Genomic DNA, 21,208 nt, shown 5'->3' with positions numbered 1-21,208 from the left:
CTCTTTGATGATATAACATATTTATCATAATTAGTGAACTTTATTTCGATTAAGTGATTTGCATTGAGTAAAGTGGTATACTGCCATTTCCGTTTATCTTGGGTTTTTTTTAACTTCAGGTTCCGTTTTGAAATTCAAATATTTCGGAAATCTTGTGTTTTCGTTGGACTCTTAATTTTTTTGTGCCGATTTGATGCTTTGAATCACTCTTGTTTAAAAGTCTGTAGTGGCTTCTTTCCTGTCAATCTGTGGTGCGCAGGATTACCGTCAAACATCACTATTGTACGTGTATTACATGTATGAACTACAATTTCATTTCAAATGTCCAGGAAATGCCATCAATTAAGGAAGTGCAACGAAATTCTCAAAATTACAATAAAATAGATGGTAACTTCAAACGTATTCATTTTTAATGCAACTTTTCATTTTAATTTTATGTTTTTGTTATTAAAAAGTACTTTTTTGTTGTTTTCAGCTTAACGTGTCTCTTATTATCATTTAAAACGTGTTACATGTATCAACGATAATACCAGACAACCGTTGTATATAACAAATATTTGGCATTTCTTTAGAGTGCAAATAGCTATAATTCAAAAAAAAAGTTTTCAGAACTTCTTGAAAAATTCATAGTAAAATTTTCCCAAATATTTAAAGAAGAGCCTATATTGGTTATTTTAATTCCATATGTACATAAGTTACTTTCTTATACAAAATGTCAACGTCACGACGTTAAAGTATGTAACGTAAACGTAATGACGTGATAGTATTAATGAGGAAAACAATACCAAATTTAAACGAATGTAAAAAAAAAACCCAGAAAAGATATTGTTAAAAAATAAATTGTTTTACAACATACAAATCTTAAAGTTTTATGTGAGAAAGTTTCATTTATTTTGATTACTGGGCCGATTTAGCCCCTTCGTGGATTTAGCTCTTTAAAAGGGAACAATGCAACTGTGACAATGCCCCTTTAACTGAATGCCGCTGTTGACCATTAAACTTATGTAAACAGTTTCTTGAATTTGTTTATGGATGCAATTATGTCGTTTACAAAGTAGAATCAGGGATGAGAAACTAATAAGACTTCGGGAAACAAATTATTAAATAGGTTTATCTATGCAAATTATGTCATTTATAAATTAGTTTTAGGCATATGTAACTAATAAAACTTAGGTAAATAAATTACTGAATTGGTTTATGGATGCAAATTAAATAGTGCTACATGTACTTGTTTAAAAAAGCGTAATTGTTGCATTTTCAGGGATTTTAACATGTTGACTAGTCTTTTTTCCTCAAATAAAGTTATTAGCTTTAGGCCGAGTGCCAAATTTACATCGGTAACATTGACTGACCCTTACACATGTAAGTGTAGGGAGGATACATTAACGTACCAGCCCTACAGTCAAACGAGTCACACTTTTAAGGATTCTTTTGAGAGATATGCGATTCCCCAGTTTGCCTCTTTAGGTGATGAAGTAATTGAGCATTGATGGCAATGAGATACATTTTCAGAAATTGATTTTCAAAATTTTTGTTTTTCAATTGCAGTTTCATATTTTTTTTTTTTTTTTTTTTTTTTTTTTTTTTTACCAAAATCTTAATTACTTTAAAATAGAAATTCTTTATTTATACATTTGTGCATGTACATATACTACTAACAATATCTTAATTATCTCATCCCCGATGCATACTTCATAATAGCTACGTTGTATGTAAAAACAACAATAATAGTTGCAATTTTCTTTTAAATCAACATGATGTGTTCATGAAACACTGATGCCCGTATACCAGCTTTTTTCGAAAGTAAGTCGTTCTCCAAGGTCATGGGGTATCCAGAGAAAGGTCAAAGGGAATGCACATGTGAAAATGAAAGCACTAGCACCAACTGCTCAAGGCGAAGATTAAAGATTTATAAAAGTAGATCTAACTCCAAGATCAAGGTCATGTATTGAGATCCAAAATGTTGATGGCCCAAAAAATGTCTTTTCACAAGAATATATAAACAGGTACAGTACATGTAAAATATGAAAGCCCTAGCACCAATCGTTCAAAAGTTATGGCCATGGTTAAAGTTTTTGCGGACAAGCAGTTGCACAGACAGACGGACAGGCCAAAAAACTATATGCCCCGAATCTTCGGTTACGGGGGAGATGCAGTCAATGCTAAAAATAAACATTTCTTACCTGCCCCAAATCACAATCATTAACTTATGTTTTCACTAACGTGCTTCTGACTTATGGAGTAGTTTCCTTATCTCAAACGTTTATATTAGCTTTTTAGGACAGTTTGTGCATTTGGGTAAAATATGTTTGTGAAGTCCAATATTTCCTTTTATATATCTCTGCTATATTTTATAATTATTTCCTTGCTTTTTTAATGTCGACCTCGATCACCTGTGTGCAAAAAAATAACAAATTACACAAAAAAACCCACCATATTATGGTGTCATGTATCTATGGATACACAATTTATCAAGTGTTTATTATTACACATTTTATTATGCATATGTTTGTCTTAAATATCCATCTTTAGATTGTCTCTTAATGTCCTTTTATAAACTTCCCTGAAAATCATGTTCAAAAATAAAATGAAAAATTGACACAATGGGTCTACTTAAGTAAGGAAAGAAAATCAAATCGAAACCAAAACTGATTATTTGATTCGTTAAATTGTAGCATTTGTGTCTTAACAAAAAAGGGAAAGTTTATGTTAGCAATCACCAATTACCGATTTACAATTCGAAATGGAAATGGAATTCCTTGATTTGGTTATTTTTTTCGGTTGCCTTATTGGACTTTTGCGAGAATCCCTGACTTTTACAGTTACACGTAAAATACTAGTATACGGAAGCTCGTTTTTGATACAAATATTTAGATTAACGGTTGATAATATAATACGATTAAATTGGCCATTGAAAGGAAATATTACGTTGTCTATGAAGGAAATCGTAGCCACCGTTCCTAAAAACCCAACCCCATCCACACATTATGTTATGTTATCTTGGCTCCCATTATGATTTGTGCTTGAGCTTGATGACATGTGACCCGACATACAATGTGCTTTCTACGATATTTAATGCGAGTGTTTCTACCATCAAAGATGAAATACATTGACCTATTCCACTTTTTTTATCTACTAAAACATATATAAAATGACCAAACGTTGACTAATGGCGTGACATGACAAACGGCCAAACGTTGATGAATGGTGTTATTAGACAAACAACTGACCAGGAATACCATTTGTAGTAGGAGCACTTGATGGGACTTCATTTGAAATTTATAAGCCACAAACAGAGCCCCAGCAAATTTATTAGTCAGGACACCGTTACCCAGTCTGATTAAAATCAAATCCTTTGATACGCTCACGTAGATTGCTACACAAGGATCTGAAGAAACTCCATTCAGGGTCATCTCGTGTTGACCTTTCTAATTAAAATATTTATTAAAATTTTGACGAATCAGAGACATCGTACTTAATTGACATTCAGGAAAATGAATGTAGAAGTGAAAGTAGCTGTGGAGAAGATCTATCGTTTCGTACAAAACAAAAGCTAAAAAAACAAGGCAAAAGCAAATACAAAAAATATTTCTGTACAGGAAAGACAGTGGTCGTTTTTTTGACAGGCTATGGAAACCCACTTCTGAGACTGAATTCCGAGATACTTCTAAATTCTTGCAAGCAAACGTTTGATTGGCTAATTGAAAGGTCACCAGGAGATGACCCTGAATGGGGTTTCTTCAAATCCTTGTGTAGCGAACTATGTGAGCGGATCAAAAGATCTGAATTTAATCAGATTGCACCGTTACCATGCTCAGATTATTATAGATAATAGTGGTTCTATTCGATTTATCGAATGTGGATTGATTTCCAAGGTCACCTCAACGATGCCCAGCAATTTGCCTATCTTCCAGAAATAGGTGCTGAACTACCGTTCCCTGATGATTGCGTTTTGCTAGGTGACAAAATTTTATCCAAACCGACACCCTATTTTAATTCCTTTCACTACACAGCAGATACACCGGAGTGTTGCTGACAGAAAAAAATGTCGGAAATTGAACAGCCTGATTGCAGAATACAGATGCCCGGAAGAGCGTTCAATTTGTAAAATCAAAACGTACAGGATTCTAAGTAGTGTAGACAACGTCGAAATAAATTACGAGAAGTGTTTTTACAGTGTAGCTGGCCTTATTTGTAGAAGAAATGAAAATAAATTAAACCATTTAATTTCAATCTTTTTTTTCTTCATTCAATATTGAATGTATAGATTTGTAATTTTAATGAATTCTTTCTTTTTGAAGGATGATGCTAAAATGAATAATGACATTATTATAAATAATTATACCCCCCCTCCGCAAAGTTTGGGGGGTGTATAGGAATTACCTTGTCCGTCTGTCTGAGCAACGTGTCCGGTCCATATCTTTCTTATGGGAGAATATTGGAGGTTACTACTTCATACGAAGATCGTTCATGGCCTGAGGGTGTGTCATGACTTTGACCCAAGGTCATTTGGGCAAGTCAAATGTCACTGAAAGAAAAAAAGTTCATAATTCGTGTCCGGTCCCTACCTTTCTTATGGATAAACATGAGAATCTACTTCACACACAAAAATTGTTCATGGCCTGAGGGTGTGTCATGATCTTGACTCAAAGCCATTTGGGCAATGCAAGTTCAAGGTCACTGAAAGAAAAAGTTCATAATATGTGTCCGGTCCAAATCTTTCTTATGGAAAAACTTGGTGAGTTTCCATTTTACACAAAGATTGCTTTTGACCTGAGAGTGTGTCATGACCTTGACACAAGGTCATTTGTGCAAGTTCAAGGTCACTGACAGAAAGAGTTTATAATTCGTGTCCAGTCCATATCTTAACTTTCTCTTGGAGAATAATGTTGGGATGTTGGGAGTTTCCACTTCGGACAAAGATTGCGTATGACCTGAGGGTGTGTCATGATCTTGACCTATTGTCACTGTAGAAAAAATGGATAAATAATGCATCCATACTTTCTATTAGAGAAATACCTGAAAAAGAGTTTGCTTCAATTTTTCGCTTTATAGCATTATTTTTGTGACACATTTAAATATTGTAAAACTGTGTAAATAAAAGGTTCAGAATACTAAAATTCTTAAATATTTGGGATTTTTTTTATGGAAAATCTGTCACATAAATACGTAGGAACCGTTGTCAAACTGTCGGAGTCAATTTTCATCGGGTTCAAAATTCATCTCTGTGATTCTGTTTTAATCGGGATCAAAATTAATAAAAATATTATTGTCGTCTGCGGATTCGAGGAAGAAGAGGTAAATACGAAACTTCCCAAATGTTTAAATGTAAATTTATACCTGTTCATAAGTATTGGTAAGTACTTGATACTCGGGAATAAAAAAGGCATTTTGATCGTCGAATAGACGACTTTCACATTCCTCAATAATATGCTATAAGCGGCCCGTGTCAAAGGTCAATCGGGGTAAACGTTTTCAACCTAAGCGGCCATATTGCTAAAACAATTGAGCGGAATTACCCGGATATTTTCATTTATCGAATTACTATATTTTGAACTATTTTCCGTATATACCTTTGATATAAATTCTTTCATTATGCATCCTGGAGATCAGATTTATACCTTACAAGAATTCCAATCGTGGAAAACAGGGAACTTGAAGGCTTATTTAACCAAGAGGGGTCTGTCTAAGGAAGGTACTTAATAAGAAGAACTTGTAGCTCTCCGTGTTTCTGCTTGCAAGTTAAATCTACCTATTATTCCAACGGCTTGTGATGTTTTAGAACTTAATGCTAAGTGTTATTAAAGTATTTTGTCTGCTTGTGGAATCCAAGACCCCCTGATGATATACAAGGGATTGATGGACGAGAAGAGTGCTATAGATAATTGGCCATCAACATTTTTGTCTGACATTACACAGTTTTTATTGAAGCATGGAGATGTATCCCTTACTAATTCACTTCTCAAGGATTACAAGGTTGGCAAAGCTTACGAATATTTTACAAGTGGCTGACTCCAAGAAGTTTTTACTACCATTTGACAGGTGAAAAGAAATGCATCTTAAGAGCTAAGTGCACCCCCTCCCAAAGGATTCGATATGATTTACATGACTTCTGGGCAGCAATATCAGAAGAGGATGGTGAAGTTTTGGGAGCCTGCTGCACATGTACTGCAAAGTATGAAAAATTTACAACGTAATTCATTTCAGTTCTCTAATAGCCAAATTGATTAACATAAAATTTAGAAACCAAAATGCAATTAAAAGTATGTGTCTTACGTGTTATTATAGATGAACATGTATGAAATTAATATTGTAGACTGGGGCAAGCATGTACCCATGTAGCTGCATTGCTTTTTCGCATCGAGGCTGCAAATCGGTATGGGCAAACTTTATGTATCATGGACAAATGTGGTTGGGTGCATGCAAAGGCAATGAAGGATTTGGAGCCCTAGAAAATGTCGGCCTTGTGTACCAGCCTGAAGAAATCTTCTCGAGCAAAAAATGGTATCTCATTTAATCTCAAATTTCCATTATTATTGTTTAATTAATTGTTTGTCCTGATGTTCTGCAGTATTACAGTATTCTTGAAATACATACAATTTTTAAATATCTCTAGATGCTTTTTTTCCCATTTCATCTTACAACAAAAGTAACAGTGAAAGGCTTAGTATTTTTTAAGTGATTGTTAATTTTTTTGTGTTTATAAATAATTTACTTTTGTAGCTATAAGCAGACCCCTGGTGGCTACTGAAAAAAGTACAACCCTCTTGAAATTAAGGAATCCAACAACACCATATTTGAGTTTTTACCATTGCACTCCGTGGAGGTGTCCCCGAGGCCTGTTTATTCAAAGGTACGAGGGGTGATCAAAAAGATCGCACACTAATTGAATTACTTCCTTAAAAGAAATAAAATGAGGTTTCATTGTTCATTATTTTCTAAAGTAGTCCTCTCCGATTTCAATGCACATCTGCCATTGTTTTGCCCATACACGAATCACGTGATCCAGGCGGTCACGTGACATGATCCGTAGCGGTCTGTTCATTCAAGCTTAGAGATTTTTCCGAGTCTTATATTTCTTACCATGCAAATTATTTTTATAACAAGAACGAATGGCCGAATCTCGGCAATAGGATTGGTGGATAATTTAAGGATATCCTTTCCCAGAATTAGCATGGTGATCATCACAACCCGAGTTCTCTGGAGCGTCGTTTATCCTATGTGGAAAACCTTCTTTTTTCATACCTCATATGTTTAAAGTCTAAAGTAAACGATATTTTAGGGATTTAATAATAATATTATTGTTCAGATATTCAACTATTTTTCGAATTGTAACTTGCGATCTTTCAAAACAAATTGCTCAACTAAGGACACATCTTTTTACCGGCTTGCTTCCGCTGGGCAAGAGAACAAACATCATTTTTAACCATCCCTTGCCTTCACTAAAACAATTAATCCAATAAATGATTGAACTTCTGATAAGTCTTTTGTCTTCGTAAGCCTTGTACGAATTATCATATTCTACTGCAAAGGAATTTCCGAAATATACGTTAAACTTTACAGTCGTTCGTTACTCGAGTACGACTGAGTCAACCATTTTTTTGTCACGAGTCAACTACATATTGACGTCATTTCACATTGTGACGTCACAAACACGGAGGAAAACATTATATAACATCTGCTATTAATAGAACATGGGTCTCTCTATAGAAAGAAATATATTTTTCTTAGTGCCACTCCAGACTTACTGGTTTCTTGTTCATGTTGTGGAGATGGTCTTCTTGAAGTTAAGTGTCCTCTTGTACCTGAGTGTTACAAATGTAAATCTTTTTGTGTTTGTCCTGAAAATCTTCCAGATTATGTTACAATTTCAGATGATGTCTTTTGTTTTAAAAAAAAATCATGCATATTTTGCTCAGATTCAGTTTAGCATTACAGGTCGCAATTGGTGTGATTTATGTGTATACACAAAAAATTGCCATTTGCAATGTAGAATTACATTTGATCAGGATGCATACTTGAAACATTTGTTGCCAAATTTTGTTTTATATTTCACTGATTATATTGTACCAGAACTGTTACAAGGTAAATTTAAAGAATGTAAAGAATGTGTAGAACCTTTGGATGTTGATGTACATTTGTAGGTACTAGCAACAGTTCTCGATTTATTTTTTATTTTTATTTAAAAAGAAACATTACATCCTATAGTGACAGAAACATTGCTTGCGATGAATGCAGTTTGTGGTTTCATTTTAAATGTGTAATTATTACACAAACAGTACTAAAGCGAAAGAAAAGTGGATTTGTTTTGAATGTTCTACATCCAACTGAATTATTAGTATTGGTAAATGGAGAATAAAGTATTAATTCATAGTGATTGATAAATATTTTTACATTGTTTGTTTGTTTGTTGTTCAATTCAATAAAAAATGTGACTTTGAATAGAAAAGTTATCGACACAAAACAATTTCACTTGTTCATGTAGTTGCTATACATGAAAGAAAATTTTTTAATATTTTATTGGTACTTAGGCAAGGGAGGATATAAGTTGCAAATGCCTGCAACAGTTTTAGTTATATCATCTAAGTGCTGAAATAAAGTAGCAGGCTCTTCATGCTTCAGAATTCTGAAATACTTCATTCTGCGAATGGCTTGCTCAACATATATGTATATACGCCTGTTCGCTATTTGTTTTGTTTGCTGTACTTCATTAGCTGACATTTGACAAGCTCCTATACGTCCGGATGGGACCATCAAATTGGCATAAAGAAGAGTAACTCCTTCTTTGATTTGAAATCCTCTGTCGGCCATGATGACACCATAGGGTTCAATCAGACTGTAGAAACCAGATCGATTTGTGATGTACTTATCACTGGTTCTACCTCCCCAACAGTCTTAAACAAAATTAATCATCCCAGATGGGTTGATTGTTAATTCGTGCTATCTGGACGACAACGCAAGGACACAATACACAACGGTCAACATGCGTTTTATTCAATACACATACCAAACAATACATTGTACAACGAACCCGACTAGAATTCCGATCCCGTTCCAAATATACTGCATTTCATCAACATCCCCTTTTCTTTAGTTAGAAAATTTGCAAAAAATTTTTAAGACATCAATTCTGATAAGTAAAATACACTTGATCACTTGACACACATAAAATGAATAATGCACTTATCTAGTACTAAATGACACTGAAATGGTAAGCATCTGGACTACATACACTAAATGATCATTTGCAAAATACATGTACATAAATGACTAGAGAATCATGCGACTTAATTCACAGTACAAAGTCCATTAACAGGTAACATAGTCCTTCAGATAGGCTGGTTTTCTCCTTTCGCGAACAGGTCTTCCTTCATGGAGCGGTTCAGCTGATGTCGGTACAGTCGGTTCTATGGACGGTGTCTCTAGTTCACTTACACCAACAGTAGAGTTCGGTTCGTTCATAGGCTTAGGACCTGTTAAAGTGTTCCTCTGTGTGTCATCTGAATTATATTCTGTGACTGAACGCATTGGTGAGCAGTCTCGACTGTAAAAGTTGACTTTGGTAGGTCGCACATGAATTCTATTCCTACGATATATGGTTCCATTCTGGTCCTTGACAATGTATGTCCGTGGTCCGAGAATACCATTGATTTTTCCGAGTTTCCAGTTGCGTCCCTCTAGATGCTGGAAGAATTCCGCTTGACCAATATCCAATTCACTCTGCTCACGAGACTTCCTGTCAAACGATTTCTTTACTGCCTGTCTGCGTTGGTTCCTCTTTCTGGTGATTGCAAGACTTTCTGGTTTGATGTATTTCTGTGGAAAATATGGCATCATACCACGTACTTTTCTGTTAAACATGACTTCCGCAGGACTAACACCAGTGTCTTGTTTTGGTGTATTTCTTTGTTCCAGAATTGCTTCATAAGGATCTGTCTTCTCCACTTCACATTTCTCTAACAGTGTCTTCATGATTTTAACAACTGACTCAGCTTTGCCATTGGCCTGTTGATGCATAGGTGATGATGTAATGTGAGTGATATCCCACTTTTTTGCAAAATCTTGGAAACTGTGGTCCACCATCAGACATGATTACATTTGGAACTCCAAATCGAGCAAAGTGTTTCTTAAGTACAGCTATTACTCTGGAGCTTGTCATGGACGTCATCAAATCGATTTCAATAAAATTAGAGAAATAGTCCACTGCGATCAAATAATGTTTTCCATTCAGCTCAAACAGATCAAGTCCTATTTTCTGCCATGGAGTAGATCCTTCTGGATGCTGCATTAGTGGAGCCTTTTGGTTCATTGGTTTTCTTTCTTGACATATTGAACAACAGTCAGCCAACTGCTTAATTTCTGAATTCATCCCCGGCCAAAATATCGTTCCTCGTGCCCTTCTTAACATACTATCATATCCAAAATGGGCCTTGTGAAGCCTTGCCTTCATCTCATTTCTCAAAGATTTAGGAATCATAACAGCTTCCCCTTTAAGCATCAGTCCATCACTATGTGATATAGTGTCTCTAAAGTCAAAGTAATGGCGAATTCCCAGTGGCGTTTCATGTTTCTGCTCCGGCCACCCGTTCATCACCATTTCCTTGAGAATTTGCAATTCTTCGTCAACCTCTGTTGCCTCTTTTATTTCGAGAAGGCGAGCATCAGGGATGTCACATGGTTCATCACTCTTCAATGACATGATTCTCATTCTTTCACTAAAGTTACCCTCATCACTCTTCAGATATGCACGACTCAAAGTATCTGCAATTTCGAGCTTCGTTCCCTTGACATACACAAAGTCAAAATCATACCGGTTCCATCTCATCATGATGTCCTGTAGTCGCTTCGGTGCCATTGCAAGAGGTTTCTTCAGGATGGCCTCTAAGGGTTTATGGTCATTTTGTATTATCACATTACGGCCATATGTATACTGGTCAAAGCGTTCCAGACCATATAACACAGATAACGCTTCTTTCTCGATCTGCGCCCAGTTCCTCTCAGATGCTGTGAGTGATCTAGAAGCATACTCCACCGGTCTGCCGTCCTGAAGGAGAACTGCACCAATGCTATCTTTACTACTGTCCACTTGTACTACTACCTCCTTTCCAGGATCAAAGTAAGCTAGCACAGGGGTTTCTGTCAGCATCTTCTTGATTTTCTGAAATGCTGATTCACAATCCTTAGACCAATGCCAGGCCTTATCTTTGCGAGTAAGTTCTCTGAGCGGTTCCAATATGGTCGAAAGGTCAGGAAGGAACTTTGCCATGTATTGGACCATGCCACACAGTCTCTTGATTCCTGAAACATCTGTAGGAGGCTGCATGTCATTTATGGTTCTTACTTTCTTGTCATCAATTTTCACTCCTTCTCTGGAAATGACATGTCCATGAAATGATATTTCTTTGAGCCCAATCTCTTGTTTTTCTTTATTCAAAATGATGTGTCTCTCCTCACATATTTCAAAAACCTTTTGTAATTTTAGATCGTGGTCTTGTTGAGCTTGTTTGTTGTTTGCTCCACAGCCGGCTATGATGATGTTGTCCACCACGCTGAAAACACCTGTCATGTTTCCAAACACTTCATCCAGTTTTCTCTGGAATATTTCACTTGATACCTTTAGTCCGAAAGGTAGTCTTCCACATCTATACCTTCCAAAAGGTGTTATCATTGTCGTTAGTCTGCTGGATTCCTCGTCCAACTTTACATGCCAAAGAGCCTCTTTCACGTCAAGTTTTGTGAAGGTTCTTGCCTTACTGAGCTGCGGTAGAATGTCATCGAGAACAGGCAGGCGATAATGTTCTCTCATCAAGGCTGTGTTAAGTGCTTGTGGGTCAATACACAATCTTAGTTTTCCGTTGGCTTTACGAGCAATAGCCATCTGGCTGACCCAAGGAGTAGGTTCTGTTATCGGAATTAGTACTCCTCTATCTTCAAGTTTTTGAAGTTCCTCTCGTACCAAACTCTGGAGTGCGATAGGGATCTTCCTGCAGGGAAGAGCTTTGGGTTTCACATCTGGGTCGACATGTAGATGTGCTGTTCCCAGATCGCCTAGGTCGCTGCTTGACAAACTGGCTATGAATCTCTCATCATTTATAGTAATCAACTTCAATTTCTGCACAGCTTCAAGTCCAAGTAAACATGTGTACTGATTTGGAACAACAATGAATCTGAGTTGGAGTTTCTCATTTGTACGTGGATTGATAACTGTCAGATTTGCCTCACCAAGTGGCTTCATATTTGTCCTATTCCACATGTTCAACAAGGTTTTGGTAGGCTTGCATTGTTCCTCGCGGACATAGGACTGAGAAATTGTATTAACATCTGCGGCACTATCAAGTTGAAATCTAATGTCACAATCATTAATTCGCTTGATTGCAGTTACTTCCTTGCCACCAGAACTAACAGCTTTCAACCACTGGTCCTCATTGAATTCTTGTTCTTGACTAACTGAGTGTATCTTCTTACACTTTGCTTTAAAGTGATTCCTTCCACCACACTGTTCACAACATTTTCCCCATGCTGGACATTTCTGTTTACCTGGTTCGTGCTTGTACAAACAGAATTCACAGTCTTTTTTCTTATATTGAGTTTGTTTAGTCTTTGGAATTTCCTTCTTTTTCTCTATTTTCTGTTTACCATGCATGTACTTGTCATTAGATTTCTGTATCTTGTTCACTTTTAGAGTGGTTTCACGTAGCTCCTTTACTTGTCTGTTTGATTGTTCATACGCCCTACATACTTGGATTGTTCTTTCCAGTGTAAGTTTGTCCTCTCTGAGTAGAAGTTCCTGTAACTTGCCAGTAACCGTGAACACTATTTTGTCTCTCATCATTCTGTCTGGTTCCTTAAAGTTGCATGATGCAGCACGTGTCTTCAGATCTGTGAGAAAACTATCAAATGGATCTTGGTATGGGAGCTTCCAAAATCTGTGAGATTCAAGTACTTCATTTGATCTGGGGTTACAATAGGATTGTAATTTCTCAAACAGTTTGTCAGGGTCATTCTTATCATCACCATTTTCCCACTTGAATTGGTCATAAATTTCTACCACGTGGGGGCCTCCACAACTGAGAATTATGGCTACCTGCACTTCTTTGGCCTTGTCCGTGCCACCGGAAGCTGTGAGATACACCTCGACCTGCCTTTTCCATTTCTTAAAATTTTCTGAGACGTTTCCTGTTGTCAATTCTAACTCTGGCGGTAATCGAAAAGGACAGTTATATACCTGCACTGGGGTTGGTTCTGCCTCACCCATGTTTCATATGCAAATGGCGGACGCACGTGGTTGCACAAGAAGTCAAAATTTACGTGTACAAATAGCAGTTTGTAATCGTAAACAGTCACCTTGCAAATGCTGATTTGGATTGTTGAGACGTTTTCAGAGTCCACACACCGCTGCCACCATGTTAATTCGTGCTATCTGGACGACAACGCAAGGACACAATACACAACGGTCAACATGCGTTTTATTCAATACACATACCAAACAATACATTGTACAACGAACCCGACTAGAATTCCGATCCCGTTCCAAATATACTGCATTTCATCAACATTGATGCTGACCAAAAACTTGGCGGTGTGATGATGTTTGTAATCGGACCATGTTTTTGTCTGCACTTCTAGGTTTTGTGGTTTCTCTAAAAATACCTCAGTTCAATCTATGATATGGCACACAGATGAATATTTTTTGCTTCCAAAAGATGGTGGTAGATTTTCGCGCACTACTTCTTTAGATGGACTGAACGCAAGGTTACCAAGAAATTTGGATAGTATCTTGATCCATGTTGTGAAGATTTTTGAGATTTGTGGAGTGGTAATGTTGAATCTTGTGGCCAATAGGGCGAGAAAGCGGAAGTACGAGAGTTCGCGAGATTTGGCGTGAAACGAACTAATCCGTGTCATACATTGGCATTATCTCTAATAAGATTGATTTCTTGTTTTTACTGAAACAGAATGGCATTTTCCATTCTGTATTGGTTAAATTTTGTATCAGGAACTAAAAAGAAGTCTGAACTGGCCTTAAAATCTGACCACGTACTAAAATTTGTGTACGATGCTGAGCTGAGACACGTCCAGGGAAGAGTGCAAGCCAGCATGAGGGATAGAAGCTATCATGTTAACGTATGTACCAAATAATTTGATATTTGACGTGAATAATATAAGTACATAAATGAAATTATTTTCAGTAGTTCCATATTATATTTAGATCACACTCGGGGAAAATTACACGGTTGAAGATAGTATTTGTGACTGTGTTAATGGTCAGGATAAGTGCCACCACAAAGCCTCTCTTCTGTTATATGGGTATGCATTTTCTTTGCAATAAAAACAATTATAAATGAACATTTTTGTTCATTTTATAAATGTAATTCATCTTCATTTAGATATAAGAATGTAAGCAAGACATACATACGAGAATCTTGGATTAAACACCCTAAGAGTAGACCACCTAAGAAAGTCAGGACAATGGATGAGCTATTTCCTCCTACACCAAAACTAGCTAACTTCAGGTATACATGAATTATGTAAATGGAAAAGAAAACAAAACAAAACTTACATGTAGATTTTTTAGAATACTTCTGCATTCTATTTAAAGCAGAATAAATCATATTACATTGACAGGGCAACATCAAGATCAGTTGACGAGAGAGATATAAATTTCTTACGGGAAAAGCTGAATGACCTTGGTCGATTTTCAGGTCTTGATTTGGAAAAAAAATAATGTTGAAACATGTTTTGTTCTTTGTTCATTTGAAAATATTTACATTTGCCAATGTGTTTCCTTATACATGTTATATGATATACTAACAAAATTTTCATTCAGTTTTTGTTGACATGAAGTTGGTCACTATCAGCTTTCTTGGGTATTGAAAGCAAAGTGCATAAGATATTTGGAAGGTTTAAACTGTGACATCACATGATGTCATACATGTACATGATGTTAACCAAGTCTAAAATGTGCATTTTTTTTCTTTGTGACACAAATCAAAATATAAAGAATATAAAAATATCATTTTTTTTAGTTTTTTTTTTTGATTAATGACATAAAGTTGGTACATATCAAATCTACTATAACACCCTTTGGGCATTATAGGATTTGATCACATGACCAACATCATGTAATATCCAAATGAAATCTAAAAATGATATCTTATTTCTGAATGATTGTTTTAATATTTATATATTTGAATCATTTGATTTCTGTTCCTGAAGCATTTGAATATAATGAGAAAATGTTGAATTATTGATATTTGATAGCATATCACATTTTATTATTTGAAATCAAACCATAACCATATCATTTTAGATTAATAAAATATACTCATATCAATCATTCATATCAATTTATTCAAATTCTTAGCCATGCAATGGATAGTTTCTGATGAACCCCCTGCTCCAAAAGTGGATGTTCCATGTGTAGAGTATCTCCTGTTAACAGAAGGTTACACAAGTGCGACCAATAAAGTGCAGTGGCTTAAGACAAACCTGAGTGTATCAAAGCAGCAGATAGAACAAGTAATACATTTATATCAATATAATCTAAAATCATTATCAACTAGATATCATTGAGATGGTGGCCATCTCAAAGGACCCCGCTTTCAGCAATGAACATGGAAATGTAAGGTAGCTAAAAGGGTTTATTTTGAAGAGGAACATTTGTGTACTATTAAGGGATATGTTGTTTGAGTCTAAAGTGCTTCTATGTTATCCTCGTTATAATAAAAAATGGCATGAAAATCACGAGTGCTCAACACCTTCCATCAAAAAACGGCACAAAAATCACGAATGCTGCATATCCTCAATGAAAATTGTTGCATATCCTCTATCAGAAATATGGAAGGAAAATCACAAATGATCCGTACCCTAAGTCAATTGGTAAGGTTTGAGGCTGACTGGACTTAAGGGAAAGAAATTATGCACCGAACAAAGATTTTAAACAGAGAAGCTATTTTTGAAATTGACCCTTGACCTAGAAACTTTGTTCAAGGTCACTGCACATCCACTGACAAGTGGCACTCTGTGAGTGAAGTATGAGCCACATTGGACCAAGGGGAGAGAAGTTATGCTCTGGACAAGGACTTTTCGTATAATTCTGCTATGACCTTAACCTTAGACCTAGAAACATGGTTCATGGTCACTGCACACCCTTTACCCAAAGGTCACTGCACATCCATTGACCAGTGGCACTCTGTAAGTGAAGTATGAGCCACATTGGATCAAGAGGAAAGAAGATATGCTCCGGACAAGGATTTTTCATATAATTATGCTATGACCTTGACCTTAGACTTAGAAACATGATTCAAGGTCACTGCACACCCTTTACCCAAAGACACTCAGTCGGTGAAGTATAAGCCAGATTGGGCCAAGGAGAGAGAAGATATGCTCCGGACAAGGATTTAAGTAGAGAGGCTATTTTTGACCTTGACCCTTGACCTAAAAACTTTGTTCAAGGTCACTGCACATCCATTGACCAGTGGCACTCTGTGAGTGATGTATGAGCCATATTGGATCAAGAGGAGAGAAGATATGCTCCGGACAAGGATTTTTCATATAATTCTGCTATGACCTTGACCTTAGACCTAGAAACATGGTTAAGGTCACTGCACACCCTTTACCCAAAGACACTCTGTGGGTGAAGTATGAGCCAGATTGGGCCAAGGAGAGAGAAGATATGCTCCGGACAAGAGATCTTGGACGGACAGACGGACGGACAGACTGATCACTATAGGGCACCCGCAGAGCAGGGCCCTAATTATAAATACTTTGAATCAGATTAAATCGGATAATTATGCATAACAATGCCAACTGTTTGATGAACTTTGACTGACCTGTAGGAATTGTCCCTACCCATTCTTTTTTTGTGGTACACATATTTTTAATTTTTCCCTTCTTTTAGTCTCTGTTGAAAATACAGATCAGATTGACCAGATCACAAAGTCATTTTTTAAAAGTTAGGTTAATCACTTCCTTAAGACATTTGAAGATTGAAAGTAGCAATAAATCTGTCTATATAGATTTCAAGTGTATAACGCACACATCAGTAAATTTCCAAGTCTGTGATTTTTTTATGATGGTTATCAATGTGTTAGATAAATAAAAAAGTACATACTATTTACATACCTACCCATTTTGAAAAATGTGAGTCAGAGTATATCAATCAATTTTTTTATAATGATGGCACAATACTCATGTGTCAACTGATTCAAATATACTAATTCTCTTTCAAGAGAGAGGATTAAATTAAATGTTGTACATGTTGTACATGACATATCTTCAAAAAGATATATCAAAAATGTATGCAGCTTTGAAAATAAATATTAAATTGAAAGTCATGAATATCTTCCATATTTCATTTTTACACAAAATATTTATTACTTAACTATATAGAACCAAATACCTTTGCAGGTGGCACAAATTACATCTGGTCAACGAACAAATCATCTCTGGGCTTTGGTTAAAAAAAACCGATTAACTGCATAAAATTTTGGTGTAGTACTGTCTGCGATAAGAAGACAGAGGTAGTGCATTCTTTTTTCTCCAATAATAAAGTAAACATATTTTATACAAGTAATCACCTTGTAAAAGTTAAGTATATAATTTTCTTTCAACTGAGGAATTGTTGATATATTTTTCAGATTCCCACCATCATTATATAAGCAAATCTTTGCCTCATACAATCTGTCGACAAAGGATGCCATATTGTGGGGCATCAGCAATGAGTCTACTGCTAGGACAAAATCTGTTCATTTGGAGATGCTATTGTAGAGGAAACTTGTAAGTACATGTGCTTAAATGTATTTTATAATATAGCCCACAGGACTCTTAAACATTTTTAAGGACAAGACATAATTTAAACATTTAAAAAAAAAAAATATTGGAATTGAACTTGAAAATAACCAAACTTTTTTTTTATACAGGTGTATGGCTACATGAGAGTGGCATATTAGGAGCCAGCCCCTATGGAATTATTCGTCGTGCAGCCACACACAATTACAACTACCAAGATGTAGAATTAACAGACCTACTTGAGTGCATGGCTGTAAAACCAGAAGTTTTGGAGGTAAAATGCCCATTCAGTGCAAGGAACATGACAATTCCCGAGGCCATAGAATCAGTCAAAGACTTTTGCTTGTGTATGTTTTAGTTTTAAGTACAATTTCTGCAAAATCTGAAATCTTTAATTAAGGAATGGAACATATTTAATACAAAGTTTATTATTTCATGTCTCAGGTTACCAAATATATGAAGGAAGGAAGTTCTACAAACTAAAGGAGGACCACAGATATTATGACCAGGTGCAGGGACAGCTGCACATACTTAACAGGTCATCGTGTGACTTTGTAGTGTGGACTACTAAAGATATAGCTATCGTGAGAATTCTTCAAGACAGCACCTGGACCCTAAATATGTCAAAACTCATCGATTTTTACTTTTGTAAAGACTGATGTTGTTTGGAAGCATTTATTGGGAAATTTTGTCTGTAATTTGAAATGTTTATGTAAATCAAGACAAGATATTTGTAATTTTGATATTGTAAAGTTATCTAATACACATGTATGACATGTAGATAATTTTGTATTGTACATATGTACCGATATAGGTTTTTTTGTGGATGACCTCAATTGAAGTTTTTGATTAATCCCAATTTATGCACACATAAACATGTTATATGTTTGTGTAATAAATAGACAGTAAATAGTATGGCAATATCTCAGACTTGTATATGTACATGCTACTTTGAATATTCTGTGACTTGGGACTTGACTTGAATTGCTTGTTTACAGTAATCATAAGGTACTATTTATAGGGAATATTATTGTTGTTCTCAAGGTGAAGCTGGAAACTAACAACAGAAGTCACACTTTGTTTTTCTGAATTATTACTGAAAGTTGTTTTTTTTCTCTCATCATAACACTTAATATTGAATAATTTTGTCTTCAGTTTTATATTGTATTTATTGATTTTTGCTGGTAGTGTATTTCAGGTTATTCTTACCACTTTCTATATAACTTGAATTATGATGTAAAAGATTTTTCAGCACTGTAGAAGAAATAAGTAATTTGTTCATATGCCTTTTTAAATACATGCATATCATAAACTATATTTTTAACTGTTTATGCTTTTTTTGAAATCCAGTCGAATAATATGCAAGTAAACAAGAGATGCGAAAATACATGTAAATTTTATGTACAATAATGAACTATTTGACATATTCAATGTAAATCTTGGACACTATTTTGTCAAAGAATTATTTCATAGCAATTCTAATGTTTCATTATCTAAAAGGCATAATGACTCAATATATGGAAAATTGGGGAAAGAATAGAAATTTACATGTAGAATTTGTTAGTTTTCATGATGTTATAGAATTTAAAATATACATGCATTTTTTTGTCAAAAATAATAATGGTAAACTGAGATTTTCAAAGAACCTTTATAAAAGATAATCACAACATTCTATTTACCTTAAAATGCTCATATTCAATGTTGTTAACAAGATTTATAATACATTTAATACAACCTTTGATTTTTCTGGCACTTATATATAGCACTCTACTTGAAGTGAGGTTGGTTTTGTCAAAACTTTGTTACACTCATATTTTTGATACTGATAATTCTTTTGATTTACGGTATGAATATCATAAAAGAAATTATATTTTAATGCCTCACTGTATGTCTTTAATTGCAAATACTTGGAACCTCTGAATGAAATAAATTACATTTGCTCCACCTCTATAATCTTTTATCATATATTACTGAGTGTCTAAATCTTGAGCCTGGATGTAATTATCTGCAATCTCTGCAATCATTGGATCTTGAAAATTGACCAGTATAGAACATACTTGAAATATTTTTGTGCTCAAATGTCTAAACTTTTGTGGAATGTGAGATAATATCTCAAAGTTCTTTATTATTTCATTTACCCGCTCTACATGAATACGAGATCTGGCAATTTTTCTGCACAGTTGTACTTCGGCAGGTGTGTACTGTCCTTTGTCTTTCAAGAAAGGTGGGATGTTGAGATGCTCACCTGCTGGACGAGAGAGTGAATGGTAAAACCTTTATCAGCCAGAATCATGTCCCCAGGTTTCAACTGGGAGAGCGTATTACTGTGTTCAACAATGGCCACGTCAGATGTACTTCCTGGGTAAAGTTTGCTTACATATACCACAGCTCCATTAGGGGCAACACCTGTAACAGATTTCACGGTGTGTCTGTTTTTATATGAGCTATAAGTTTGAGACTGTGCTAACATATCCTGCCCTGGAACGTCTTGGGTCACCTCTGTCGCATCAATCACTAGGCGGCAACAATTAAAATCACCAAAACTTGTTGGCATAGAGGACTTGCACTTTAATTAAGAGGGAGGGAAAGTTATTTTCAATCATGCCCCCAAAGAACACCTCATGCAAAGCAAAAATATGTGTGACCACAATATTTTGCACTGTTGTCTTACTTGTGTTGAACCTCTCAGCTAAATATAAATTGGGACAGTTTAGCTTCAGTTTCATCAGTGTCATTAATAACTGGTCTGTTCTTGAGATACTGCTGGTGTCCAGTTGTTGACGTACGTTAATGGAAACCGCTGAATAGTTGAGTCCACTACTCTAAACATGTCTCCTTTCAAAGAGGTGTACATCCGCATCTAATAATAGATGAATTTATGCAATATAGTTGCTCTATTTTATTATAAAAGTATCAGTATTCTGCAATGAAAATTCAAATATTATGCAATTTGAACAAGGAAATTACACAAATAATTTTTCAGTCAGTAATAAAATGGATACCTTCTTTTCATCATTGATGATCTGGGATATGGTGAAAGATTGTTTTGAATTCCTAGTCTTAAGAATGGCCATTTCTGATGTCAACTTGTCAATTTCTTCTTCCATTTCCTTCAAAAACAATATTGAGTTTGTAACAACATTTCTACAAAACAGAATTTGAGTACTACAATATTGAATACCACTGAAAGTTTTATGCTTACATGGATTTGTTTCAACAAAGTTGATTCTGTGTAATCGTGGTGATGGTCAATTCCCTCACTAAATGATGGTTGTTCTGTCGCAGCCTCTGTCTCTTCAATCATTACTGCAGATTCTTCTCTCTGGTTTATAGATGGCCTCTGCTTGCTTTGTCTGTATGTGTTATACATTTGTTAATTACTAAAGACTTCAAAATTTTTTATATATTCTGCCTGATT

General features: G+C 35.4%; 1 protein-coding gene across 1 annotated transcript; it reads right to left on the bottom strand.

Annotated features, from left to right (window-relative positions):
* Nucleotides 1-9,988: 9,988 nt before the first annotated feature.
* On the bottom strand, nucleotides 9,989-13,255 carry LOC133204783 (uncharacterized protein K02A2.6-like). Its single transcript, XM_061340531.1, has one exon. It carries the CDS (start codon nucleotides 13,253-13,255, stop codon nucleotides 9,989-9,991), a length of 3,267 nt encoding a protein of 1,088 aa, XP_061196515.1.
* Between the last annotated feature and the right edge of the window lie 7,953 nt (nucleotides 13,256-21,208).

Source organism: Saccostrea echinata, unplaced genomic scaffold (assembly GCF_033153115.1).
Source record: "Saccostrea echinata isolate AGI-Se365-2 ecotype Australia unplaced genomic scaffold, CSIRO_AGI_Sech_v1 ptg000054l, whole genome shotgun sequence".
NCBI classification, from domain to species: Eukaryota; Metazoa; Mollusca; class Bivalvia; order Ostreida; family Ostreidae; genus Saccostrea; species Saccostrea echinata.
The sequence above is the reverse complement of the archived record's forward strand: the minus strand, read 5'-3'. Positions and strand labels throughout refer to the sequence as shown.

Bases quoted from the DNA above. Each gene is read 5' to 3' on its own strand.
- LOC133204783 (XM_061340531.1), bottom strand. From the start codon at position 13,255: ATGGGTGAGGCAGAACCAACCCCAGTGCAGGTATATAACTGTCCTTTT.